The 26,932-nt window shown below is 55.9% G+C and overlaps 1 protein-coding gene across 1 annotated transcript; it reads left to right on the top strand.

The window, feature by feature from the left end:
* Positions 1-8,831: 8,831 nt before the first annotated feature.
* Positions 8,832-26,103, top strand: WNT2B (Wnt family member 2B). Its single transcript, XM_068173427.1, has 5 exons — positions 8,832-9,201; positions 21,309-21,529; positions 23,069-23,346; positions 23,742-24,006; positions 25,060-26,103. Exons 1-5 carry the CDS (start codon positions 9,038-9,040, stop codon positions 25,287-25,289), a joined length of 1,158 nt encoding a protein of 385 aa, XP_068029528.1. The 5' UTR covers positions 8,832-9,037; the 3' UTR covers positions 25,290-26,103.
* Positions 26,104-26,932: the final 829 nt, after the last annotated feature.

Genomic DNA, 26,932 nt, shown 5'->3' with positions numbered 1-26,932 from the left:
TCTTATTTTTAAAGAGCATTTTCAACCCTCCAAGAAGCCAAGGCAGTCAGCAGTGACACCAACCCCACCAGACTATGTCCTGCCTGCAAGACCCAGCCACGGCGGGAGGGCAATAGTCCTCGAAATAAGGGGAAATGACACAAATGAAAGGAGGACGTGAGCAAAAATGGCATTTAAATCCTGGCACATGTATAGATAATGAGTAAATTAACTCCCTGGCTGTGATCTATTGAACAGCAGAGCCCCAGAAGCGCACAATGGGATCAAAGCCGGGATTTGCCCATGCTCTGGCCGGGGTGCCGGGCTGCGTGCCCGCCGTGCCCGGGGGCCCAAGCTGCTCAGCAGAGTTCAAAGGAGCCCACACAGCCTCGCACAGCTCCCCGGCGTGGGACACAATTCCCGGGTTTTCTGGGGGCTTGCTTCCCAAAGGGAGGAGCGCGGGGCTGGCAGCGACACCCGCGGTGAGCCCAGCGCCCGGAGGGGCCGGGCGCGCCCCGCGAGGGATAATGCGCGCTCCCGCTGGCAGGATTAGCCATCTCGCAGGACAGCTGAATCAGACGCTCAGCCCTTAACAGGATTACGCTCCCGGGAGCTCCAATGAAAATACAGACACCCTGCCCACGGGCAGACCCCCCTCACAGCGGCCCCTGGGCTGTGAGTCTCCAGGGTTTTTTAAAGTCATGACAAAGCGTGGGGCTGAGCTCCTCATGGATCCACAGGGAACGGGCTCAGCTTTCTGCCAGCTCCAGGGGATTTACACCGGCAGACAGGGGCAGGAGGGAGCAGTTTTAAACTGAAAGAGCAAGATTTAGATGAGGTGTTAGGAAGAAATTATTTGTGAAAAAATGCCCTGGCACACATTCCCCAGAGAAACTGTGGATGCCCCATCCCTGGAAGCGTCCAAGGCCCAGCTGGACGGGGCTTAGAGCAAACTGGACTAGTGGAAGATGGCCCTGCCCACAGCAGGGCTTGGAAGGAGGTGAGCTTTAGGTTCCCTTCCAACACAAATCATTTGAAGATTTCTGAGATTCAGGCTCCTCGGTGTCCAAGCTGACCCCAGCTTTGCAGCTGTCCCAGAGCGCCTCAGTGGACAGGAGCAGGAGGCTGCAGCCACTGGAATGGCTGGAGCTAATTCAGCATCCTGCGTCACCCAGCAGCACACACTGCCCTCACCCTCACCGCAAGAGCCAGACTTGCTGAAACCTCCGTGAGCCACAGCCCAGGTGTCGCCCTTGCAGCACGGACAGCCTGTGGCAGTGCTGGTGGAGCTGGGATCCCATCCCAGCATCACCAGGAGCGAGTTGGAGCACAGAGCCCACTGTGGTCCTCTGAGCACACACTCTGCAGGGCACTGGGCAGCGAAGGGGTGTCCATCATGACAGGAACCCCAGCGGATGGGCAGGAGAGGAGCTGGCGAGTCTTCTCCACTGCCAGGGTTGAGGGCCCTGCTACCAAGTGGGGGTCTTTCAAGGCTCTTCTTTTGGAAGGATCAAACCTTCCATTTCCATGGAAACACAAACCTTTAGGCGTCCGACCTCAGCGTCTTTGCATTCCTCCAGAGAGGCTGGATGCTTCTCAAGTCACACTCCTCACCACCAGGATTAACTGAATAACCAGGTCAAAAGCAGTGCCTGAATTCAGCTCAGCAAGAGGCCGCTCTCATTACATCTCTATTTCCTTGAAAAGTGGATTTGCACCAGACCAGACATTTTTAAGGTACAGGGAAGCACCAAGCTAAAGAGAGATGTACGCTTTCCAGGTTAACAATGATTTTCACCTGCTCCAGCCTGGAATCACCACAATAGCTCTTGACAGCAGCACACAGGTTATCAGAGCAAAGGCTGAAAGCACAGCTTGCTGCCCTGACTCCTTGTTGGATTTCTGAGGGGCTGGCAGCTGAAAAGCTGATCCAATTTATCCACAGTTCATTATCCAACATAGCATGACACTGGGACACTCACAGACATAATCCAGCTTCCTCCTGCCTTGCAAGATGTATTGACCAAAGGCAAGAAAACAGAGCATTAATAGCTCTCCACTGTGCAGCTGAATCTGGGCAGCAGCAATGAGATTCTTTGGGCTATTTCTAGCCAATCTCACACAAGAGTAAATCAGAAGCTTCTACAGACTTTCATTAAATTTCTCCCCATTAATACCAACATAGCAGAGATCAGAATTTATCCTTTTTTATGTTTTTCTGATATTTTAAAAAATGCTAAAACTCTTCAGCTTCTAGCTGAGCTTAAGATAAAAGTTAACCTCTGAACCACAGCAGTGTCTTTCATGTAAGGCACAATACAGAGAAGGATTTTTACAGTGGGTTTCACTCAATAATGTGTGTTTCAGACTGTATTTTCCCCCATCCTCAGCTGAGTCTGGGAGGCAGGGTGCAAGGAACCACTAAACTTCACAAGAAATTTCTGAAGGTGGCAAGAGGCACCAAGAGTGCCCATGGAATGAGAATGGCCAGGACTGAGTATGAACCTTGCTCCATTCCTGGAATCCTTCTAAGCCAGTCTGGACATGCCATGGAGCGCCCTGTTCTAGTGGAAAATGTCCCTGCCCGTGGCAGGGCGTCAGACCACGATGGTCTTTGAGGTCCTTTCCAACCCCAGCCATTCTGTGATTCTATGATCAGTAAGAGGAGAAAGAGCCCCTGTTCTCTGCCCCCTGACCACCTGAACCACACTTGAGAGACCATATTTTTTGCCTCCCCACAGCCGACCAGCCCTGGCTGCTGCCCTGGCAGATGCCCCACGGCAGCGTGAGGGCTTTGTAATAACCTGTTATCTGATCTGAGCTCTCTGGCCTTTCCTCTCTGGCAGACAGTCCTTCAAACCCATTCAGGGATTATGAGTCACTGAAGAAGCACTTAAAATCCATCCTGGATGATAAGGTTAGAGCTATGTGTGGTGCATTTCCTGCCCTAGTTTGGAGTTATGCTGGGGCTCTCCACACTTCCTCGCTTATTCCACTTTCTTTCTCCTTCCAAATTCCCCACCATGCTAAGTTGCAAAACCTCAAGCAGTTCAGTGGAGATTCATCAGGACTCAGTGACCACACGGGGCTTCAATAGGGAGCAGGCAGCAAGGATGGGTCAGGTTTGGGGAGGCACAGCATTACCTGCTTCAAAGGGCAGAAAACACCTGTGGGAACTTTGATCAGGAAAGCTGCTGCAGGGATGCCACCAACCCAGGAGCTGCTCCTCGCTTGGCTGAACAAAGCAAATAATCTCAACCACTCAGTGCATGGCTCCTTTAGACCTTTCACCATCCTCATGTCTCTCATTTGGACAGTCTCTATCAGCTTTATAACTTTCCTGTACTGTGGTACTCAAAGGTGTACCCAGGACTGGAGGTGAGGCTGCATAAGCGCAGCCTGGGTCACCTTTGCCCAGGTGGGCCACCTCCACCCAGGAGAAGGTGAGCCCTGTGCCCAGGAGCTGAGCGTGGGCTCATGACAGCAGCATTTCATCTTCATCGCTGTCAGGCACCCATCTGACCCATACCCATGGCTCGCAGCGTCCCCCTCACTATCTGCACTGTAGGATAAGAAGTTTGCCTTACTTTAGTGCAATGATTATTCTTAATACTCAGACATGATCATATTCCTGAGGAAAAGGAAACATAAATCCCTCCCTGCACTGACAGCAACAACCCGCATCCCTAGATAGGAGAGAGCTAATTAAACCTGGTCATTCCAGCCAAAGCCCAAGCAGCGTGTTTGTACAAGCTTTGCGGTCAAAGCACGTGAAGGATTTGGCCCTATTTCCCCATTTTCATTAATCACAGGGAAAATTCTCCACTTAGAAACAATGCTAGAGATATACCTGATAGGGCTTTTTTTCTCCCTTGGCCACTTCCCACTTGGCAACAGGGATGAAGTTCTGCCTTTGCAAAACATTTTGAAACCTGTTTCTGTTCCAATTCAGAATCACCCACCCCAAAGCTTTCCAGGTTATCTGTAAAATAAAACCTAGAGAAATTGATGGCTTGAAATGCCTCAAACTGATAAACTCAAAATATATTATTTTAACTGTAATTTTGGTTTGTGTTATAAAGCAGAGTGAAAATGTTAAAAACCACTGAGCAAATAGACATTGGAAATGGGAAATGTTGTTTTGAAATGGAAGAAATAGAATGTTTTTGCCCTGGGGACCACCTTCATTTTCCTCCAAAGTTTGACAGAGTTTCACAAAACATTTCAAGTCTGATGTGCTGTGTTTTGGGGGGAACTGAGCTGTGTCTGCTGGGGAGGGCAAGGAGAAACTCCAGGAGCAAAGAAAACAGCTGGAATCCAGACAAGGTGCACCGGTGCCACAGTGGGATCAGTCCCTCCAGCTAGGCTCCAGCGCTGGTTTAGGCTTGACTGTGGTGCCCCTGAGCCCCATTTCAGCTGCTCCGGTAGTGTCCAGAGGAGGCAGAGGTGTGCATGGGAAGGCAGCTGCTCCGGGGATGAGGAACAGGCAGCCCATGCTGCTCCACTCCTGTGAAAACCCACCTCGAACCCTTCCTCGGTTAAAAATAAAGCAGCCACTGACCTCGGAGATTAATCAGTGGGCTGGTGTCTCTGCGTGATGTCACGCCGTGTTTTTCCACAGGCCTGTCAAATGTCAGCCCCGTCTGATGTGCCGATGACAGCCGGGGCTCGCCCGCCAGACAGCCCCGGCCGGCGGCCGGCGGGGACCGGCCGGGAGCGGCCCGGCAGATTTATGGCCGCTTTCTCCGCGGCTCTCCCGCACGCACAATACACAGATGCCTCCGCAGGATGATGGAAACCGGGGCTGCTCGGCGCACTGCGGGTATTTTTAGGTGTTATTGCACCATTTCTGGCCCTGGGTGACTTCTATGACTAACACAGCTGGATGCGTGGTGATCCATCTGAACCTGGGCGCTTGGGCACATTGAGCAGCTCCAACAGAAGCCTGTCGGTCTGGTGGGCAAAGCAAGGGAGGGATGGAGCCAGGTCCGAGCTGATGCCATAGTGTGGGATGGATCTCGTGATGGGAAACCAGTCCTTTCCAGTACACCACACCCGGCAAAGGCGCCAGGAAGGCACAAAAGCTGCTGGTTGGAAATGCAGGCCTGACATCAGGCTTTTAGTTACACTATTTCATCTTTACTCCTGCTTGCAGTTGAATAGAGCCTGACCCCCTTCCCACATCTACCAGGCAGGAGCTGCTCAGCTCCAGCCGGGCACCAGTGGGCACATGTGGGAGGGAAGATGGCCCCACAATGTCTGTGCCCAGATGGCAACAGAGGCCAAAGGGTTACACACACCACATGGCTGCAAGGCAGGCACTGCATGTCCACACAGCAATTCATCAATTAATCTGAGAAGGAACAAAGCAATTAACACTGGAAGCAGGGGATAGACTAGCTAAGCACATGCTGTCACTCTGCTAGCAGGGCTGCCCTGGGCCTGTTTGTTTGGCTTCTGTTTCTATGGAGGTGGGGGCCACAGCGAAAGGTCAGCTCATTGCTCTGGTTATTTGCATCTATCCAAAATGCGTTCTTACCATCTCAGAGCCCGAGGAGATACCAGGGGCTAACTGGGGACTGCTCAGCCTTTGGGAGCTGTGCTCTTTTGGGGGATAAAAGACCTTCCTACCACAGCCAAGTGCTGGAATCACCAGGACTCAGCACTAACCACATGCTCGCCTTTGCTGGACCAGGCACAGCTTGCAGAGGACCCTGGGCTCCCATGGCCCTCATGCCTTAGTGTAGTCCCTCAGCAAGGAACCCCTTACCCACCCCAGAAAGGAACCCCTGCCCTGTCTCCAGAGATCTGGAACTGCTCCTGAGCATCCTCCTTGGCACAATGTGGGGAATGTGAGGGTCCAGGGCCAGCTCTGCCAGCAGCAGATATCCCAGCATGGAGCAGAACTGCCTGTCTCAAGCCCACCTCTCTCCTGGGGCTCCACTGGTGCCGCTGTACTGGGCAGTGACAATGTCAGCACTGTGTCCCCTGCTGTGCTGTGGCTGGAGAGAAAATGAGCTTGATGGAGGCTGTGGTCTCAGCAGCACACAGCCCCTCACCAGTCCCTTCTCTACAAGGCCAGGGGCTTGATCGAGCTGCATTATCAACGCCAAAATAAGTTCCCAATAAATGTCTATAATAGGTCTTTGTTCCCGCAGAAAAAGAGTTTCCCATGAGGTGAGCCAGCCTGGCACTGAGGGTTATCCCAGGACAGTGATTTTTCCCCCGGGGTTTCGGGCGGCTGTGATTATGCAAGGCTCCGAGTTATTCCTGGGGCTGCCACGTGAGAGGTGAGCTCCCTGGCGGTGCCCAGCACGGGCGTTGGGAGGCACGGCAGCAGCCACGCCGCCTCTGCCCGGCACGCAGCGCCTGCAGCTGCACGGTGACAGCAGGAACCCAGCAGGACACACAGCTGGAGAGGGCAGGGCAGGCGACATCCCACTGCCTTCATCTCCAGCAAAGATGGGGGGACTTCTGCAGAGAAGGGGTGGATCTGGTACCATCCATGGCTTGCACGCCCTGTCTGATGGTGCCTTGAGCTCACTGCAGGCTGGATGCCACCTATGGAGCAGGGAATGCTACACACCAGTCTTGCCCATGCATTTACTTACCCCGTTCTCCTCCTTAGGCATAGCACTGACCATGGACTGCTCCTCTGCCCCTCGCCACAGCTCTGTGTGTGACACCGGGCCCTGCAGCAGCTGCCCCAGCATCCTGGCATGACCAGTCACCACCTTCAGCACCCAGAGTAAGTCTGTGTGGAATGACCGACCTGCTAAGAAAATAGAGAGCCCGTTCCTTTGAAGTTAATGAATTGTGAAAGCCTTTGAAAGCAGAGCCTTGTTTATTTACTCACCACAGCTCATGTGGATGAAGCTCCCAGTCACCCTGAGCACTGCTAATTTGAATGGAAGATCAAACGTGAGGCTCTGCCCAGGTGGAGGAGTGAGAGTTGCCCTGGCCTCTCCAATGCCCAGCGCAGGGAGAGCCTCATACAAACCCAGGGCAGTCCATGGGCTGTCAGGTGGGTTTTATGGGGAGAAGCCTCAAATAAGCCACCAGGCTGACAGAGAAATTCAGCATCCTGGGTGCAAAGTTCTGGCACTTCCACACCAAAATTCAGCTGTGATCCCTCCTGCAGACACCATCACCCTCCCCTGCCAGGGCTGGCACTGCTGCCTGCACTGCTGCCCCTTGCTCTCATCCTGAGTTTCAGCCCGAGCCAGAGGTCTCTTGCCCAGCACCACATCACAGCCAAGACCTGCACATTCACATGAACTCTGTGCTTGTCACCTCCTGCCTTTTCCTCACCATGAGAGCAGGATACAGAGTACTCAGGCCCCTGTCTTCGTGTAGAAACAACCCAGTAGCAGAGAAAAGCCCACAAAATGGCCACAGCAGAGCATCCAGTATTCTGCCCACTGTGATGGGTCTTCTAAACAAATTAACAGCCTTCCACAGTCTATAAATATCAGCCTTTTCAGTGCCACCACTTTGGGGATAAGCTGTAATGCAATATTCTGTGTGGGCACTCAGACAAAAGGACAGCACCCCACCAGCACCAGCTTTCTGTCACTGCAGTTTTCTGAAGTATAATTGGGTTATAACCATGTGTGAGCTTCGAGTCCCTGTTTCTCCCAGGCTGGGGAAGTCTCTCTGATCTGAACGGCAGGAATAGGAAGGAAAGACAAGAGTGAGCACAGCTGGCTCAAGGGGAGGGGGCAGCTGAGGGCTCTGGCAATGTGGAAAGGACTTTGGTGGATAATGGGGTTTACAATTCCAGTAATTAATGAGGCATATCACGAATGTGGCTGACAATGAGAGGTTACCAAAATGTCTGCTCACCTCCGTGGTGTGGAAGGACCAGCCAGGGACTGCATGGGGAAGAGGCAAGGCTGGTCTTCACCAGCTGTCAGTCACCAGTTTTAGGGTGATGAAGGAAGGAAAGCTGAGAGCCCAGCGCAGCTCATGCACTAGCTCTCCCTCTCCCACAGCCACAGGTGACAGAGGCACGTGGAGAAGGGAGAGCCCTTGCCAAATTAGTGGCAATGGGCTGTGTCTGAGCTTGGACACTGATACCCGATGGTGACTCTTGCTGTGGCCAGCACCATCCCAGGGAGTGTATGCCCACTGTGTCCCTGTGCCCCAGACCGCTCCCTGCAGGTCCCCAGGCACCTGTGGGGTCTACACCGCCTCCGCCCCATGGCTGGGACCCTCCCGGCCGCCCCGCAGCGGAGCCGCCCGCTCCCGGCAAGGCGATCTCCGTGCGCTGCCCGCTCCCGCCCGCCCCGGGACCGCGGGAGCTGCGACGGGCGGACGCAGCCGCCGGCGGGGCGCGGAGCCCCGCGGAGCCCCACGGAGCGCGGCTCACCCGCGGTTTCCCACCCAGCAGTGACACCTGGCGGGGGCGAGCGCGGGCGGAGCCGGCCCCGGCTCCCGCATCCCGCATCCCGCATGCCGCATCCCGCATCCCGCATCCTGCCGCGCCGCTGAGCCCCTTCCCCGGACGGGGCCCGACGGGGCGGCCGCAACCGGCGGCTCCGCGCCGCATCCCCGCGCGTGCAGGCGCGGCGGTGGGAGCGGCCCCGGTGCGGGGCGGCGGCGGGGGCAGGAGCCCGGAGGGGGCTGTCCGACGTGCCCTCGGGGAGGCGGGGGTCGGTCCGGCCGGAGCGGCGGCTCCGCGTCTCTGACTCTGCCCAATGAGAGCCCGCAGCACGGCGGGCTCCGGCAATATTTGGCCGCGGCCCCCGCGCTCCCATCCCCAGAGCGCCCTCGCCCTCCGCGCAAGGACCTCCATGGCCCGGCCCGGCCTCGCCGCCCGCCCCGCGCCGCTCGGGGGGTGCCGGCCCCGCTGAGCGCCCCCCAGCCCCGCGGGGAGGCCCCCCCGCCGCCCCCCGCGGCAGCATGAGCCTGGGCGCGGGGGCCCAGCCGGGGCTCGCTCAGCAGCGCGGAGCCGGCGGACGCGCCGCGGGGCCGTGACGGGCAGTGCCCCGAGGGGAGCGCGGGCAGGACCCCCTTCCCCGGTCATTTCTCCGTCTGGACCCCGCCCCGGAGAGATATGCTCAGCCCAAACCGCCTGGAAGCGTCTCCTGGGATTGCCGTGGCCCCCGGGCGTGCGGAGTGCGGAACCTTCCCTCGGACGGCGGGAGCGGCCCCCCGGCTTTGCCTTCCCCTCGTCCTCCTCCTGCTTGCCCTGACGCCCCGCGCCGACTCCTCGTGGTGGTGAGTGAGTCCCCGCGACGGCGCCGCCGCCCCGACGGTCCCGGGGCCACCGCGGGCGGGAGATGCGCGGGGCGCGGTCGAGGGACGGGGATGGAGATGGAGACGGGGATGGAGATAGGGATGAGAACGGGAATGGCTCGGGAACGGGGACGGGGTGGGGACGTGGATGGGGATGGAGACGGGGAACACCGGCTAGGGGTCGGGGCAGCGCCGGAGGGAGCGCAGCGAGCCCCGCAGCGCCGGAGCCGGCTCCCAGCGCCCGACGTGCGGCCGTGGGAGCCGGCGGGACCGGCCGGGCTCTGCGGGCTCCCCGCGGCTCCACCTGCGCGGCTCCGGCGGCGTCCCGGGCTCTCAGAGCAGAGCGGCGTGGAGCGGCGGACACGGAACCGCCCCGGGGCCGGTACCGAGTCTTTCTCCGGGCGCCGTCACCGCAGTGGTCACGGGCACCCCGCGCCCCGAAAATGCCGCCGCTCCTTCCCTGGGAATGGGACTTGCTGCGGGGACCTCCGGCTCTGTCGGGGAGCCGAAGCCCATGCGCTGTGGCACCTCTGACAGCCTTCCCTCCCCGCACACGGCGAGGAGCAGGATGAGCCCCGCGGTACGGTTTGGACAGGGGAAACGACAGCAGCTTGGCTCCCCTGATCCCCCCTGACCCCGCCGGAGCTCCCATCCCCACGGGCTGCGGTGTTGCCTGAACAGTTATTTACTTTGCTCCTGGGAAGTGAAGAAAGTTGTGTCCCCCTTCCTTTAGATAAGATGAGGCTTTGTAAGAGACAGAAATGACGCCATAACAAAAACCTTCTGGATATTAGTCTCCTCCTGCCCCGGTTCGTGTAACAATGAAAATTCATCTGTGCAGAATGACAGTAATTAGGAAAACAAGGATCGAGAAGCTTTCCAAGTGACCCTGTGCTGTTTCAGTAGTTCAGCAACACTGGAGAAAAAAAGTAGTTGGCTGCAGTAAAGTTCTCAGTGTCCCCCACCCTATAAAAGTCCTCTCTAATCTTGTGGAAAACAGTGTTTTCCATGCCAATCTCATCATCATTAACAGATCACGGTGGATGAGGCAAAACTTAATCAAATTCAACCCATCTGCCACTGAAAGAAAGTGGCGGTTTCTGGAAATTCTCAGCTACCGTGGAGCACTCTGTGAGGGGCCGAGAGCACTTAATAGTCATGCAGATAGCACAAGTATTCCCGGTGTTTGAGAGCACGTCTGGGCGTGTGGCAGCCCTGGCCGGGCTGGCATCCCTAGAAGAGTGATTCCAGGGTGAGAAGGGCTGGTGGGAAAATTGTGGGGCTAGGGAAGGAGTGGGAGCTCAGGGCACAGGCTGCTCGGGCAACTGGTGGCAACCAAGCACAAAAGCAACTTCTTCGAGAGACCAGAAAACGCTTTGGGGGACAAATGGAAAGTAGAAAGAGCAAGGCTGTTCACAGCCATGCCCAGAGGAACTTTCCCAAAGCCTGGTCAGCTGAGGGGAACTGGAATCTCTGGAGAGAAAATGAGTCACTGTTGGGGAGTCTCAGGTTGATACAAGCACTGACCTGGCTTCCAGAGCCAGCTCTGCCCCAACCCAGCAGGGCAGGTGAAGGCAGGATTGCTTCCGTGGGCAAGGTGAGGTTGCTAAAATGCAAAAAGCTGAGGAAGGGAGGAAGGGACAGTGGAGAAGTTGGATTATTTCCAATATCACAGAGGCTGGAGAAACAGAGGTTCATTAGAGCTGAGGAGTGGGTGCATGGCATAATATGGCTGGGAAAAAAAGGAGGAATGGAGTAGTCACAGCATCATCTGCCCAGAGATGGGCAGTTCTGGTAACACACGTGGATGCTGCCTGAAGGGTGAAAATTCCTTCTTTAGGAGGAGTGTTAAAACCACCTATTTCCCTTGCTGTACCCCACTTCTCCCCCCACGGCTCCGCCGTGGTCTGCCCTCATTCCAAGTGCGTGTCGCTTCCCAGCAAGCGGGAGGAAAACCAGCCACGTTTAAAGCCTCAGTAGCTGTGGCTTGTTTGGAGGAAGCTAGATTTAGCTCCCACAGCAGTTTGTGTTCTCAGCTTGCAGGCTGATCCCCGGCTGGCAGCTCGAGGGGAGAGGAGAGCAGGGCAGCCCTGGGGAGCTGTGCTTGTCTGGGGCTGGGCAGCCCCACACAGCCCCACGGCCATGGTGCAGCCAGGCACCATGCCTTGGACATTTTTGCCAAGCAGCATTGGTCCCAAGGACCTTAAATACATGACTTTTAAAGCAAAAACAGTTAGAAATGGAATATATTAAACTCTTTAAGATTCACACTTTGAATTGAACTTTCTCTTCTGGAAAGCAGAACATTCCTAAGAAAAGCTTAAACTGAACTGAGCGCTGTTGTGCTGGACGCGTCAGTCCTGATAAAATAGCGTGTTTAGATGAAATTGTGTTTTACTGAAAATGGTTTCAACCAGCTGTGGTTTGGGAAAAAAGTTATTCAGTGATTTGCATAGGTTTCCAAACACATCTTTAGCACCACTGATATTACAGTAAATACATTTGGTGGTGCATCATCCTTCCTTATTTTAATTATTATTGCCAAATTCTTCTAGGGATTCACACACAATAAACTTGTGGAACTAGAGGAAATGCTTCTCATTTTCAGAGTCAACTTTTTAAGTAGTTTAATAGGAAAAATTGGGTCTCCTCTGATCACAGTACATGGAAAGGAAATATCAACCAAATGTTTCTTCTAAACAACTGCAAATTATTAATTTTCAATGACGTCAGGCATGGCCCAACCGCCTCACATAAACGCCAGGAATTGGTGAACTTTGGCATCCAAAAGAGTGGCTGTGGGTGGGTGAGTGTGCGTGTGCACGTGCTCAGAGCCCAGGCAGAGGGGACAGGTTGGGGACAGTGTGGTTTTGGCCTGAGTCGTGGTGGCCAGGCTCCGAGGCCGCTGCGACTAACAGTGACAGCGGGGTGGCTGTGGCTGTGGGGAGCAGCACCCTTGCATAAATGCTCCCAAACTCCAAAGTGTTACTTAGCAACAAAATACCAGCTGAAACACAGACAGAAATTAAGAAGGAATGCAACAGGAAAATCCCTAAATCCCGTTTACACTCGCGTGCACTCGGGCAGGGAGAGCAGCATCGTCTGGGGGATGGCGGCTGGCAGGGCTGTGCCCCGCGCCGCCAGAGGCCGTCGGGCCCCAAAAGCGGCCTCCAAAATTCCTTTGGAAAGATTTGGGAGATTAGACAAATGTTGCTTATAAACATAAACTGTGCAATAAACAAACTTGTTGTAAATAACTAAGTAGAGTTTGCTCGCTATTGAGAGCCCGGCAAGCCGTTCTGGTGTGGAAAGCCATTCTAAAATTAAAGGTTTGGTTAAAGAAAAATGTACACAAAGCCCTGCATCCCCCTCTGCATCCCACCCTCACACACACCCACTCTCCTGCAACCCACACAGACCCCCCCCAGCTCCCCAGCACACCAAATCCTTGTTAGCTAACTTGTTTATTGCTAACCACAGCCCTTGGAAACTACAAATATTTAATTTCATTTGGCATTGGAACAGATGGGAGGCATCAGGCTCCCAAAGAGATAAAACAAATCTGTGGAAGGAAGAGGATTGCAAGTTTGGGTGTGGGTTGGAGAGCGTGTGGGAGCCTGGCAACCACATGGGGCTACCCATGGTGCTGTCAGGATACGGGGGCTCCAAGAGAGCTGCTGCATCCCGGGCTGTGATGCATGTATGAGGATTTTGAGGGATGACCAGTCCAGAGTCAGGTGGCCATCATGGTCCAGCTCCCTCCCTTGGCCAGGGAAGGAAGAGTGTGTTTATGGGCATGGAAAACATACCATGGGCAAATCATGAAGCAGGAATGCCCATGGCTCCCTCTGTGCCAGAGCGACCCCTGGACATGGCTCTGGCCGAGGGTTTGGCAAGGACACCCCCACTGCAGATGGAGAAGGAGACATTCCCACCAGGATGGGTTGTTGGCTGTGCTCCCACCAGCGCTCTTCTCCAGGATTTGCCATGTATTTCCACTGTGACACCAGTGCTGTCCATGATCCAGCTACAGTGGATGGGCACAAGGAGCGGTGGAAAAGTGGAGCCACAGACACGTGTGGATATAGGATAGAGGAGAGAGAGGCTCATTTAAGCAGGCATCATGCTAAGGTGTGTGGGAGGGGAAATAGCATAAATAGGAATGTTTGAAATTAAGCCAAGGGAAAGACAGCTGCATGGAGGAGCTCCACAGCCCGCCGTGTGACCCTCTGGGGCGCGGGGGTGCCGCTCCTCCCCTCCGTGCCAGCCTCAGCTGGGCAGGCCCACAGCAGCCCCCGGAGGGCTTTGCTCGTAGAGGGTCTCGCAGGCTGGGTGGGGGCTCCGAGGGCTGTGTGTCCATAGCTGTGATCCCATCCTGTGCCGTGGATGAGCCGTTGCCTCCGCCACCAGTGCTTCTACTGCCAAGCAGCTCATCGCCCTTTCAGTCATGGCACTGCTGCAGGCACCATACAGAATCACAGAATCACAGAATGGGTTGGAAGGGACCTTAAAGCATCTAGTTCCAGCCCCTTTGCCATGGGCAGGGACAGGGGACAAAGTTCCAGGAGGGGAACTTGCCACCTCCAAGGGGAGAGGACGTGCAGCACTCGGGACACGCAGCTCTCCGGGCGCTCGCCCCAGCTGTCAATTTGTTGTTGCAGAGCACTTTGCATGGCAATAAAAGCAGGAGGTCAGTGACCAGGAAGTCTTTATCCTGAGGCGCTCCGTAGCTCCGGCTGTCCAGGCAGCCATGCTGTGAAAAATAAGTTTTAAAGTAATGTCAGACTGATGGAGAATGAACCCCGTGGCCTTTGCAGCAGCCCTGGTGTTCTTGGTTAGGGTGGATGGAACAGATGGGTTCTCTCAGTCACTCTGTGCCGTTATAATAATCCTAACTGTGCTGCTCAGTCCATTTTTCATTAGGGTCACTTTCACCTATGGGAAATCTTTCTCAGAAAGAAATGCAGAAGTAAAAAAGAATCCTTCTGCTCTTCCAAAGTCATTAGCTTTTACTATTACCAAAAGTTATTTCAGCAGTGCCATGAGGAGACCTCTGCTGGGCCAGAGCCCATGGAAACACAGCTTCTTCTTGGAGAAGCTCACACCCAACACACAGGATATGCCATGGAAAAGAGAATTGTACATCCAGCTTTATTACCAAAGGCTGTCTTACCTCCCCACCTTTTAGCAAAGGACTTTGAGATTTGGGGAGAAAAAGAAAATGGTTCTTTAGGGTAGAGCATATTTTTAATGAGCAATTATTTTGTATTCATGCACCAGCAACAGTGTCCCTGAGGAACAGCTTTAACCCAGTGCTGACCAAAGTTTTCAGGTTACTGTTATGCAAGATGCCAACAGCAAAGCCTCCCACATCCACCCGGGGGACAAGAAACTGCAGCACCCATCTGCTCCCTCTCCCCAGGACCACAGTGTTTCAGTTCTCCTCACAGAAACTACATCCCCATGACTGCACGGGGTGCAGGAAAACCAGAGAGGGGACTCTGACCAGGATCTGAAGGCAGGCAACTTTAAAAGAGGGATGCACAAGAAAGAGAAAGATGGTGCAGAAAATGAAAAACATGTCCCCTGAGTGGCACTGGTAGTGGCCCAGCATTATGATATTAAAAATTGTTGAAGTGAGACTCAGGCTCTCAACCTGCAGAGTAGTGGCTGTAAGTGAGGAAATTAGGACTATTAATCACTCAAAGGCGTTAACAATTCCAGCAGGCCAGGATGGCCCTGTTCCCAGCGGGGCTTAATAAAACACTCAGGGTTTGTAATACTAAAATAATATCTCAGATGTTTATAGCACCTTGCAACCCAAAGTGCTTGGCAGTTGGCTGTAAATTGTCCGCCACAGCAGGGAGAGCAGAGGAAGGAAGGTGCAGCATCCTTGGGAAGTATGCAAAGAACTCAAGGAGGTGAAATGCTGCCAGGCATGATGGAATTTGCTCTTTAGCAGGCAGAGGCAGGGATGTTGGATTTGATCCTATCGGCACAAGCTGTCTCAAATAGCTGCCTATGGCTTTCCAGCCTCCCTCCAAAATACAGATTTCATGAGGACTCAGTGGGATGGGAAGAGACCAGAGGCCAGGGTAGTTTGGCTCCCAAGTTGATCCTTCAGGACTGCCAAAGCTGCTACAGATCAATGGGGAACTGAATCACTCTTCCCAGGAGATGGACTCCAACAGCCTCTGATGCCACCAAGAAGCCAGACCATGTTCTGTTCTCAGCCTCAGAGCTCTCAGCGGACCTCAGAAGCAGAGATTGTCCAGAACCCCCGGGAGCAGCCGAGGGTAAAGTTGTGACAGTGGTTTTAGTTAAGCTTAGCTTCTATTAATCTAATTTAAAACTGTGCCTTTAATGGTATTGGTGCAACCCACAATGGGAATTTATGACGTTTCAAGCAGCTGTTTTAATTCAGAGCACTAAAATGTTGATTTGTCTGAGAACGGCAATTCCAAAGATTTCCCTTTTAAAATCAAGTCATGTTCAAATAGGTTTTCCAATGCCTTATGAAATGGTGAAAAATCAAGTCTTAGCTAAAAACAGTGTCTAGTATAAATTTCATTGGAAAGTGAATTAGGGCGCTCACTCCCTTTGCAGGAGCACCTTGGTATTATGGAAGACCAACAGGACAGTTTCCGATTCTGTGTAATTTTATGAATTCCCATCAATTTCTTTCTTCAAAGCCTCAATTTCCAGGCGACATTTCGCAGGTGATGTCTCCCGGTGAGCACGTGCAGGGAGGAGCTGTTCGGACTGTCGCCCGAGCAGAGGGCAGAGGCGCGCCGTGGCCACCGGAGCTGCGGGCCCTGGGCGAGGCCGGGCGGGCTGGAGCGGGGAGCCCGGCAGCGGGACACCCAGCACAGCCGAGCTCTGGAAGCGGGCTAGCACAGCCTGCACGCTGCCAGCTAAATAGACGCGTCTGCCTCTGATTTGCTTGTTTATCTTAGAAGCAATTTAGGTTTCTCCTTGTTTACAAGAGCCAAAGTCAGCAGACTCTCCACAAGAACAACAGCTTGGAAGGCAGCGCCTGACGGTTGTCTCCTGTTCCTGGAGCTCGGCACTCGCGGGGTGCTGGGGTGAGCTTGCTGCAGCCGAGCCTCTGGATGCAGCCCTGCAGCCTGCAGGGAGAGAGAAGGGCTTGACCTCGCAGGCTCCAAAAGCACCTGCCCTCGCACGAGAAGGTCTCCATCCCCTGCTGCTGTCGCTGCCCGCGCGGAGCAGGGAAGGGAGGGCGGGAGAGGCAGCGCGGTGTCCCGCGTCCCGCAGCGCGGTGTCCCGCAGCGCGGTGTCCCGCAGCGCGGTGTCCCGTGTCCCGCAGCGCGGTGTCCCGCAGCGCGGTGTCCCGCGTCCCGCAGCGCGGTGTCCCGCGTCCCGCAGCGCGGTGTCCCGTGTCCCGCAGCGCGGTGTCCCGCAGCGCGGTGTCCCATATCCCGCAGCGCGGTGTCCCGCAGCGCGGTGTCCCGTGTCCCGCAGCGCGGTGTCCCGCAGCGCGGTGTCCCGTATCCCGCAGCGCGGTGTCCCGTGTCCCGCAGCGCGGTGTCCCGCAGCGCGGTGTCCCATATCCCGCAGCGCGGTGTCCCGCAGCGCGGTGTCCCGCGTCCCGCAGCGCGGTGTCCCGTATCCCGCAGCGCGGTGTCCCGTGTCCCGCAGCGCGGTGTCCCGCAGCGCGGTGTCCCATGTCCCGCAGCGCGGTGTCCCGTATCCCGCAGCGCGGTGTCCCATATCCCGCAGCGCGGTGTCCCGCAGCGCGGTGTCCCGTGTCCCGCAGCGCGGTGTCCCGTGTCCCGCAGCGCGGTGTCCCGCAGCGCGGTGTCCCGTATCCCGCAGCGCGGTGTCCCGTGTCCCGCAGCGCGGTGTCCCGCAGCGCGGTGTCCCATATCCCGCAGCGCGGTGTCCCGCAGCGCGGTGTCCCGCGTCCCGCAGCGCGGTGTCCCGTATCCCGCAGCGCGGTGTCCCGTGTCCCGCAGCGCGGTGTCCCGCAGCGCGGTGTCCCATGTCCCGCAGCGCGGTGTCCCGTATCCCGCAGCGCGGTGTCCCATATCCCGCAGCGCGGTGTCCCGCAGCGCGGTGTCCCGTGTCCCGCAGCGCGGTGTCCCGCAGCGCGGTGTCCCGCGTCCCGCAGCGCGGTGTCCCGTGTCCCGCAGCGCGGTGTCCCGTGTCCCGCAGCGCGGTGTCCCGTGTCCCGCAGCGCGGTGTCCCGCAGCGCGGTGTCCCATGTCCCGCAGCGCGGTGTCCCGTATCCCGCAGCGCGGTGTCCCATATCCCGCAGCGCGGTGTCCCGCAGCGCGGTGTCCCATGTCCCGCAGCGCGGTGTCCCGTATCCCGCAGCGCGGTGTCCCGCAGCGCGGTGTCCCGCAGCGCGGTGTCCCGTGTCCCGCAGCGCGGTGTCCCGCGTCCCGCAGCGCGGTGTCCCGCGTCCCGCAGCGCGGTGTCCCGTGTCCCGCAGCGCGGTGTCCCATATCCCGCAGCGCGGTGTCCCGCAGCGCGGTGTCCCGCGTCCCGCAGCGCGGCCCCGCGCACCGGCTCTGGGGGGGCACGGGAAATGCGCCCAGCTCGGAACTGCACGCTGATCAGCAAGAGGTGACACTGCAGCACCGCGCAGCCCAGGGTGGCCAGAGGGATTGTGCCAGCCCCTCACCCAAGCTGGGCAAACGGCTCTGCGCTTGGCAAAGGGCGATGCCAGGCCTTTACACAGCCTCAGGAGGCAGCAGCATGTGGAATTCTGTTGGACAGGGTGGGGGATTGTTATCCCCACATGCACTTAATTATCCACTCCCTTCTTCCCTGCCTCCCAGCTCCTCCTCACTGCAGGCTGCCCAGCTCCTGCTTCTGCCTCTCTCCTCCCAACCCTGAAGTCCAGGCCTGAGTAGCCTCCAGCATCAGGAGAAGTTATCTCTCACGGACTCTTCTGAACTCAGGGCTTGGGGTTTGTGGGGTTTTTTTTCAGCTAGAAAAATGCAGATTACCCCAGAGTACAGCGCTGCAGAAGTGTTGCCCACTTCCAGCACAGCTTCATTTGTTTGAAAACAAAGTTCTGATAAGGCAGCTGGGGACTTCTCAGAACATCCATTGTCTTTCCCATTGCAGTGTTTTTAAAATGTCACAGATTTTGAGAAATTAAATTGGAAGGGATGCTTTCATCTATCCAAAACAAATGTTTGGGTTTTTTCCCTCCCAAAACTCTGCTTGGCAGAATTTTCTGATGTTCCTCATCTTGCTCCATTTCAGAGTAACTGAACTCTACTGGAGCATTTCTCACCAAGTGGGAGCTTTCGTCTTTGCCGAGACAACCACAGCCTTTCCAGGACATGGGAGGAATTTTCCCTTTAGTTGTGTGTTAGATTTCAGTACATAAACTCTGATGGAATCCTGTAGGTGCTGTTGTAAATGTGCTGCCACAGGCAAAGGGAGATGCAGCCGCTGACCCTGGCCCTTCTGGGATGCACATGGTGAGCTGCTACTGCAGCAGTTGGTGCCCTTCGCACTGCTCTCCCTCCACTTTCTCCTGCTGATAATGTTTGTTCTGATCTGGGTATTTGGCAGGAGAATTAAGGAGAAGTAATTAGCTTCCAGTGTGAAAAAGGGAGTGCCTCGTGTTTATCTTGTCTGGAGGGTTTCCCTTGATCTCGGTCTCCCAGGGGATGGTGTCAGTGCTTTATCCATCACTCTCCAGTCCGGGAGGCAGCTCTGCTGCCAGCTGCTGTGTCCCAGCCCACTCGCAGCCCACTGCTGTGACTGGAGACCAGTGCCCCAGCCCCAGAAAGTCCCTGGTGAGGTGGCCCATCACAGAACATTTTACCTTTCCCAGCTTCCCCAGCATCACTTTTCTCCAGCAAAGAGGGGCTTTGGCTACTTCTGAACCTCCATCCTGCAACCTGCTGCCTCCCAGCATCTCATCACTGCTCTTGCCAACACAGGCAGGGATAAGCCAGGCATCCCCATCCTTGCTGTGCAGAATGAATTTAGGGCTGGGGACCTGACCATGCTTCCCGGAAGGAATTCTGCAGTCCAAGTCGATGTCACCCTGCCATCATCCAGCTGGTGGGATGCTGCTCTGCCCTGCCCCCACGGGAAGGATCGGGCTGCTCTCAGTCTGGCACGAGCAAGGCAGTGAACATCCGCAGCTGGCAGTGCTCGGGGAGCTCCTGTTGGCTTTTCTTTCCTAAACAGCTTCTGCTGCTTCCCTGTTCCTCTGCTTCAGGAGGAAAGGCTGGTGAGCATGCCTGTGACAATAATGCTCACTGCCCCTTGGAGTCTGGGCTTGCAAAGCCATGGGGAGCTGGGCTTATTATCCTCAGCTCCAGCCCGAGATGACCTTGTGCTTCTGCCAGCATTTAAACAAAACATTTTAAAAGAGGGAGCAGATCCCACTGCTTTCTGTGCTTGCAGGACTTTCCTGAGCCTGGGAGCTCTCTCTGGGGTGGATAGAACTGAGAGAACATGTCCAGAGACAGACAATGAAATATTGTCCAAGCTTATTGCTTTTTATTATTATTGAAGGAAGGTTTTTGCTTCCAGTCTGGGGGCTAGAAAAAATCTGAATATCACCCAAACCTCATCCCTTCCAGCCAGAATCCCAGCTCCGTGCTCTGCGGCAAAAATCATCCTCAAGCACAAGCAGCCAGAGGGGTGAGCGGGTGGTGCAGGCGGGAGCTGACTGGGATGGAAAATTCCGTGTTGCTGCCATTGTCCGGGATGGGGAGAGAGTTCGGGGCAGAGCTCAGGTCCCTCCCCCGTGGCTGTGGAAAGCTGCCCATGGGCTCAGCCAGGCTCTGGCAGGCTGCTGTTTGTGCCTTGTCTTTCTGTTCCGAGTTCCTGTTCTCTCCCCACTGCTGCAGGGAGAGGACCAGGATACAGGTGGGATACAGGCAAGATAGGAGCCACAGCATAGTTCTGCCAGTTATGGAGCTTCAGGGCACGAGAGTAAATGTTCAGGAGGTGCACAGAGAGAAATCGACAGCTGGGGGGTAGCAGTGTGGGTGAGGAGTGCAGCACCAACTGGTGAAGCCGGCTCCTCTTCCTCCCTCACCTGCGCATGCCACAGGTGTCTGTGCCATGGACATTCCTGATGAATGCAGGCAGGAGAAAGGGCAGAGCCTGCACGAGCCGCACTGGGCTCCGCTGGGCTCCATCTTGCTGTGCTCAGCAGGGCTGGGCGACAGCGCAGGGCTGGGATGTTGGGAAGAGGGTGGGAGGGAGGTTTTGCACATCAGCAAGTTTCTCTGCTGCTGCCCCAGGAGCTGACACAGGCCAGGCTTAAGGGAGACATCCCATGACCCACAGCACCCAGAGCTGACTGTCTGCCGCGGGAGATGGGCTCCACAGTCTCCCTGCTCCTTCCTGCAGTGATGCACACACTGAGAAAAGCTCTGCTTGCTCCTGGCTCATGCACCTCGGGATCATTTTATTAAACAAAAGGATTGTGATGGCTCAGCTCTGCCCTGTCCCTGTGTCCTGCCTGTCTGAACCACAGCCCCAGGCAGGTCTTGACATGTGCCTCACAGCTCGCCCGTGCCAAGGGGATGCTGCGAGGGGGCACATTTCTGTGTAGAGGCACTCAGGGAAGAGCCTGGAGCAGCCCTGACACAGCTAGAAAGGAAAGAGGGGAACTAGACTTCAATATAAGACCCACCAAGCAGAGTGAGGACCTGGAATCGCTTGGTTTGTTTAGCTGGAGGAGACTGAGGTCAGACCTCATTGGGGTCTGCAGCTTCCTCCTGAGGGGTAGTGGAGGGGCAGCTCTGATCTCTGCTCTCGGTGACCAGGGAAAGGAACCAAGGCAATGCCTGGAGCTGTGTCAGGGGAGGTTTAAGATATCAGGAAAAGGTTCTTCTCCCAGAAGGTGGTCGGGCACTGAACAGGCTCCCCAGTGCAGTGGTTGTGGCCCCAAGGCTGCCAGAGCTCAAGAAGTGTTTAGCCAATACTCTCAGTCACAGGGTGGGATTTTGGGAGGTGTCCTGTGCAGGGCCAGGAGTTGGACTCGATGATCCTTGTGGGTCCCATCCCACTCAGGATGTTCAGTGATTCTGTGACTCCCCTCTGCAGGCAGGGCAAGAATGTGGAACCGTTCTCTCTTGCAGGTACATCGGGGCGCTGGGTGCCAGGGTGATCTGTGATAACATCCCCGGGCTGGTGAACAAGCAGCGACAGCTCTGCCAGAGGTACCCTGACATCATGCAGTCGGTTGGGGAGGGAGCCAAGGAGTGGATCCGGGAGTGCCAGCACCAATTCCGGCACCACCGCTGGAACTGCAGCACCCTGGACCGCGACCACACTGTCTTCGGCCGGGTCATGCTGCGAAGTAAGTTCTGCCCTGTCCCCTTCCCACCACCATGGGACTTGTCTTCCTGGGAGTCTCTCCTCCCACTGGGCTGTCATGCCCAGTGGCTTGGATTACTCCCTGAGGAGAGCTTTGCCTTTCCTTGTAAATTAATCAAGTAGTAATGGGAGCAGAGCACTGCATTTGGAATAGCTGCACCAGATGAGATGGAGCAGGGGGAGCACTGAGGGAGAAGGGGGAAGGAGGAGACACCTCCGGAGAACAGGCTCATATGTAAACAGTAATGGGATATATAAATATTTGGAGAGCGGGGTTGGCCAGGACTCAGCAATTCACGTGGGAACTGGCTGTTCCCTTGCATGGCAAGGGAGGCAAGGCACAGATGCAGCTCCAATCCTTGCTTCAGGCTCTGAGGTGGAGGAGGACCATGGCTACGGGGCAGGTGCCAGCCCTGCACAAAGGACTGGGCATGGCCCTGCCTGGGAGAGACCTTCCCACTCCAGGTGAGGGACAGATACAACACAAGCAGGGATGCACCCAAGAAATGTACCCGAGGAACGAAGAGGAAAGGCACGATGGGGACAGGGGTGGGGCGGTTCCAGAGCAGGAGCAGCACCATGGGCTCCAGCTGCCCCGGGAGTGCTCTGGGAGCAAACAGGCCCTGGGAGCCAGCACAAGCCCCGGCACAGGCAGCAGCACTGCAGGGCAGATGCTGCTGCATCCCATGACGTGCCGGGAGCATCCAGCCATGTGGCCTCCAAATCAAAAGCGGCTGGAAGAGTCTTTCCACTCGCAGCTCGTCTGGAGGACACGTGAGTGCCACAGAAGGAGCCGGTGAGTGGGGGGCTAGCTCCTAGCTGGCGGGGGGATGGGGCAGCTGCCCGTGGGGTGGACAAGCAGCAGAGCCACAAGCCAAATGCCCGGCCCGAGTGCAGGGAAGGGGACTGGAATGCTGAATGCAGCATTCACCCCGCCATGCTGCAGCCTGCCTGCTCAGCCTCTCTGTTCCCATCACAGCACCTTTTCTCCTGCTCGCATCCTCTCCTGGCAGAGGATGGGGAATGATGAAAGCTCCTCGCCACAGCCCCATCCTGCGAGGCCCAAAGAGAGCTCTGCTGCCTTTGAAGTTGTTTTCAAAGGCTCTCGAAATGAAGACTAACATGGTTTTGATTTGCAGCTTCTTTTACAACATTATAAAAACAGCTGCGAACTTGAACCAGAGACACAAAATAGCAGGCAGCAAGCTGTGCTGCGCGGGAAGAGCCGAGCCCGGCCGGAGCAGGCGCCGCCTCTGCGCTCTGCCGGGAGGGAGGAGAGTGGCCCTGGCAGAAGGGTGCTGGCTGGTGTCGCCACCCGCGGGCATGTACCCTGAGCATTCAATTAGTCTGAAGGGCTCCAGGACAGCCCAGGCTGCATGCTGTGGTCAGCAGAGATGGCTAGGCTTGGCTTATCCACATAAAGGATGGTCTCGCTCCCCAAGCCCCGGTTCTTCGTGGGCTGCAGGCACTTGGCAGAGCCTGGCACGCTCAGTCCCCGTTGCTGTTTCTCTCCCCGTGGCAGGCAGCAGGGAGGCCGCCTTCGTCTACGCCATCTCCTCGGCCGGGGTGGTCTATGCCATCACGCGGGCGTGCAGCCAAGGGGACCTCAAGGTCTGCAGCTGTGACCCGCTCAAGAGGGGCCGCTCCAAGGACGAGCGCGGGGAGTTCGACTGGGGCGGCTGCAGCGACAACATCAACTACGGGATCCGCTTTGCCAAAGCCTTTGTGGATGCCAAGGAGAAAAAAGTGAAGGATGCCCGGGCGCTGATGAACCTGCACAACAACCGCTGCGGGAGGATGGTGAGTGCAGCCCCTGCAGCAGAGCCCCGTGCTCACCCGTCCCACTGGGACCTTCCAGAGGGGACTGGGCACCTGGAACAGCCTGGCCAGAGAAATGGGTCCTTGGGCATCTTTGGAAGGCAGTTCCTGCTGTGGATAAGGCTGGATGCTGCCCTGCCATCCCAGTGCTCCCCTGCGTGCTTTGCCCTAGGGAATGGCAGGACCTCGCTCACCTTTGCCTCCTGTCTCCTTGCTGATGTTGGCATCGGTGACCTCCATACACAGCCCCTGTCTCCAATTAGGAGCCCATCCTGCACAGCCAAGGGCTGATAAGCTGCACCAGGAATGAGCAGACACTGCTGCAGTATCTGATGCCCAGGATGACCACTGGTCCTCACCCATCTCTCTTCCCACAGGCTGTGAAGCGCTTCCTGAAGCTGGAGTGCAAATGCCACGGGGTCAGCGGCTCCTGCACACTAAGGACTTGTTGGCTGGCAATGTCAGATTTTCGAAAAACAGGGGATTACCTAAGGAAGAAATACAATGGGGCCATCCAGGTGACGATGAATCAGGATGGCACTGGCTTCACAGTGGCCAACAAGAACTTCAGGAAGCCCACAAAAACAGATCTGGTGTATTTTGAGAACTCACCTGATTACTGCGTGATGGACAAGTCAGCAGGTAAAACCTGGAGCTCCAGTCATTACCCAAAAGCATCTCTTCCTCCCTTCCCAACAGTCCAGCAGCTCCCAGCTAGCCCAGCCTGGAGGCTCAGTTCCCCCACTCAACCCCAGTCTTTGGAGAAGGGGTTACCCAGACCCAGGAGTCCCCACAGCACCCCACACCTGCACAGGCAGGACTGTGTTTGTCCAAAATCCCCAGGCTTTACACCAAGGCCCCAAATCCCTCAGGCTTCTGGTCATCACAGAAGTGGAGTGTATCCTCAGAGCCCATCTTCTGCAGAGCAAAGCTCCCTTGAACAGGCAACAAAGAGCCTGTTTCATGCACAGACTGGTCCTCTGAACACAGCCCGAGGCTGGGATGAGAGCAGGGAAGAGGCACCAGGGCTGCTGGACTCCTGCAGAGATGATCAATGGTTCCTCAGCCTGGAGCACTCCCAGTTTAGTCTGCAGCAGCTATGGGAGTTCAGTGGGGATCACATGGTCCTGCCATCCTCAGCCTAAGGAGAGAGGGCATTCTGAGCTTTGCCAGCTGCAAAACCTGGCTCGGTGGGCACACACTGTTCCCAAGGCACAGAGGGGCTGCAGAGAGCCCATCCCTGTCCCCTACCGTGCTTACGCTCTGGCAGCAGCAAACACAGGCTCTGGCGGTGGGCATGGGAAGGGGGCCATGCAGATTGTCATAGAAACTCAGAAGGTTTTGGTTTGGAAGGGATGTGAAAGATCATCTCATTCCAACCCTCCATCATAAGGGACATGAGAGACACCAAAGCTGCATCCCTGGCCGGGTTTGTGGCAGCCCATGTCCATAAAGCACAGCAAGCACAGGCTTCGAAGTGGTGCCTTTGGAGACCCCACTGCAGCACGTGCTGTGACAGAACAAGGGGATTTCCCCACTAAAGCAGGCGCACCCCAGGTCCCCACTGCAAATCTCCATCTCACCAGTCCAGTCCAGTCCAGTCCAGTCTCACCAGTTACCCCCTGCGGGTGGTGGGCAGGGAAGGGCTGAAACACGAGGGAGAACACCCTGACCTGCTCTCGCTTCCCTCCCCAGGCTCCCTGGGCACGGCTGGCCGGGTGTGCAACAAGGTGTCCCGCGGGACGGACGGCTGCGAGGTGATGTGCTGCGGGCGGGGGTACGACACCACGCGCGTCACCCGCGTCACCAAGTGCGAGTGCAAGTTCCACTGGTGCTGCGCTGTGCGCTGCAAGGAGTGCGAGGACACTGTGGATGTGCACACGTGTAAAGCACCCAAACGGGCTGAGTGGTTGGACCAGACCTGATGAGACAGGAGCACTGAGGGAAGAAGCCACTGCCACCCCCCCTTGCAATTTTTTTCAAACCCCTTGTGCCCTGAGGGCCACGATGTTGTGGGAGCTGTAGTTCAACTGCATGGCTTTTATTTAATTAATTCTACAGAGCACTAAGGAAAGGACTACAGTTCCCAGGAGGTACTGTGGGCCCTTCAATGTGCTCAGCAAAACTAATCCCTGACCTAGCAGGAGGCTGCGATCCTTGCTTAAACTGTGAACCTACAAAGGTTCTCTTCACAAAGGGATGGTGTGACCAATAGAGACTCGGAGGACTGACTGTCGGGACGTGATGGCTGAGGAATCCTGCACCTCCCCAGAGAATCTACGTTACAGTAAAGCTTCACCAGCGAAAAACACTAGTTCAGAATAATCCACTCCTGCAAAAGCATTCTTGCTTTTTCTTTTTTGCAAGGCCAGAGGAAGGGTGTTGTGAATCTGTAAGACAGTTCCATGATACCTGTGTTTCCCTTGAGCAGACCTGACACATCACTAACACCACTGAGCAAGAGTCACCTCTGCACGGGGCTTCTCCCTGTGTCCCCAGCACCGGGAACAAGCGGAGCTGTAACTTGGAACTGAACCCTGAAGGACTGCACAGAGACAAAGGCCACCTCTAGATGCTGGTGGACATACAGGGCTTGAGAGAGCAAATGAAACCTGTGAACTTACTGGTAGGTTCTGAAGTCACCAATACAACAGCATCTCTGTACAACTCACGTGTATGTTGTGTATACTGCTTATTATTTTAAGTCAAAATTCATTATAAACCTGTACCAGAAAATTATGTCCATTGTTTTTTGAATTCCTACACACTCAGTTGGGAACATCCCCAGAGCAGGAACCAGCCCACGGCGTTTCTCTTCCCTGCTGTCTGCAGCTCCTGCTATCCCAAAGCTTCCTACAGAGCTGAGCACCCAAAGCCCCAGGGGAATCCTTTCTCAGCAGGATCACACTTCAGGATATGTGGATGTCCCATCCCCAAAAGTGTTTAAGGCCGGGTTGGACAGGGCAGATTTATTGTGGCATTTGGACTAACATTTGTACAGCCTGTCACGGTCTGTGTGCAAGCTTTCCCATCCCATATTCCTGAAGCCGAGTCACGGAGGGCTGCTCCAGCTAGCAGCAGGGGGGTCACTGCTCTGGAATCACAGCCAGTGAGTCAAGGCAGGAGAATGCAATAGTCACATACTGTGTCACTGTTTTATAACTGATGAAAGCCCACAGCCAAATTAGCAAAAAAGTCAAGAGGTTGTTAAGAGAAGGGCCCAGCCGATGAGGCCGCACTGTGATTGCACAACTCAATGCATCCAGAGTAAAAGGAAAATGTTGCTGGCCAGAAACAACCGAAGGGGGAAGATCCCAACGGAGGAACACGCTCATCGTGGTGGATGCACCCTCAGTGATGCCGTAAGCAAGGGTGTGTGATCTCGCTCTCCCCAGTGACCAGACTCACTGAAAATCCCACCACAGAGCACAAAATAGCAGTCGAGGCTGGAAATGAGGAAAATTCCAAGCACATGAGCAGCATCCCTGATCATGGTCTTGTCCCTCCAGTAAGGGCTGGGGTGTGCAGAGCACACCCTGCCAAGGAGGCTCCAGACAGGGAGAAGGCA

The sequence above is a fragment of the Anomalospiza imberbis genome, chromosome 26 (assembly GCF_031753505.1).
Source record: "Anomalospiza imberbis isolate Cuckoo-Finch-1a 21T00152 chromosome 26, ASM3175350v1, whole genome shotgun sequence".
Taxonomy (NCBI): Eukaryota; Metazoa; Chordata; class Aves; order Passeriformes; family Viduidae; genus Anomalospiza; species Anomalospiza imberbis.
The sequence above is the reverse complement of the archived record's forward strand: the minus strand, read 5'-3'. Positions and strand labels throughout refer to the sequence as shown.

Bases quoted from the DNA above. Each gene is read 5' to 3' on its own strand.
- WNT2B (XM_068173427.1), top strand. From the start codon at position 9,038: ATGCTCAGCCCAAACCGCCTGGAAGCGTCTCCTGGGATTGCCGTGGCC. The intron at 21,530-23,068 runs GTAAGTTCTGCC...TCCCCGTGGCAG, and splicing joins CGGCCGGGTCATGCTGCGAA to GCAGCAGGGAGGCCGCCTTC. The intron at 23,347-23,741 runs GTGAGTGCAGCC...CTCTTCCCACAG, and splicing joins ACAACCGCTGCGGGAGGATG to GCTGTGAAGCGCTTCCTGAA.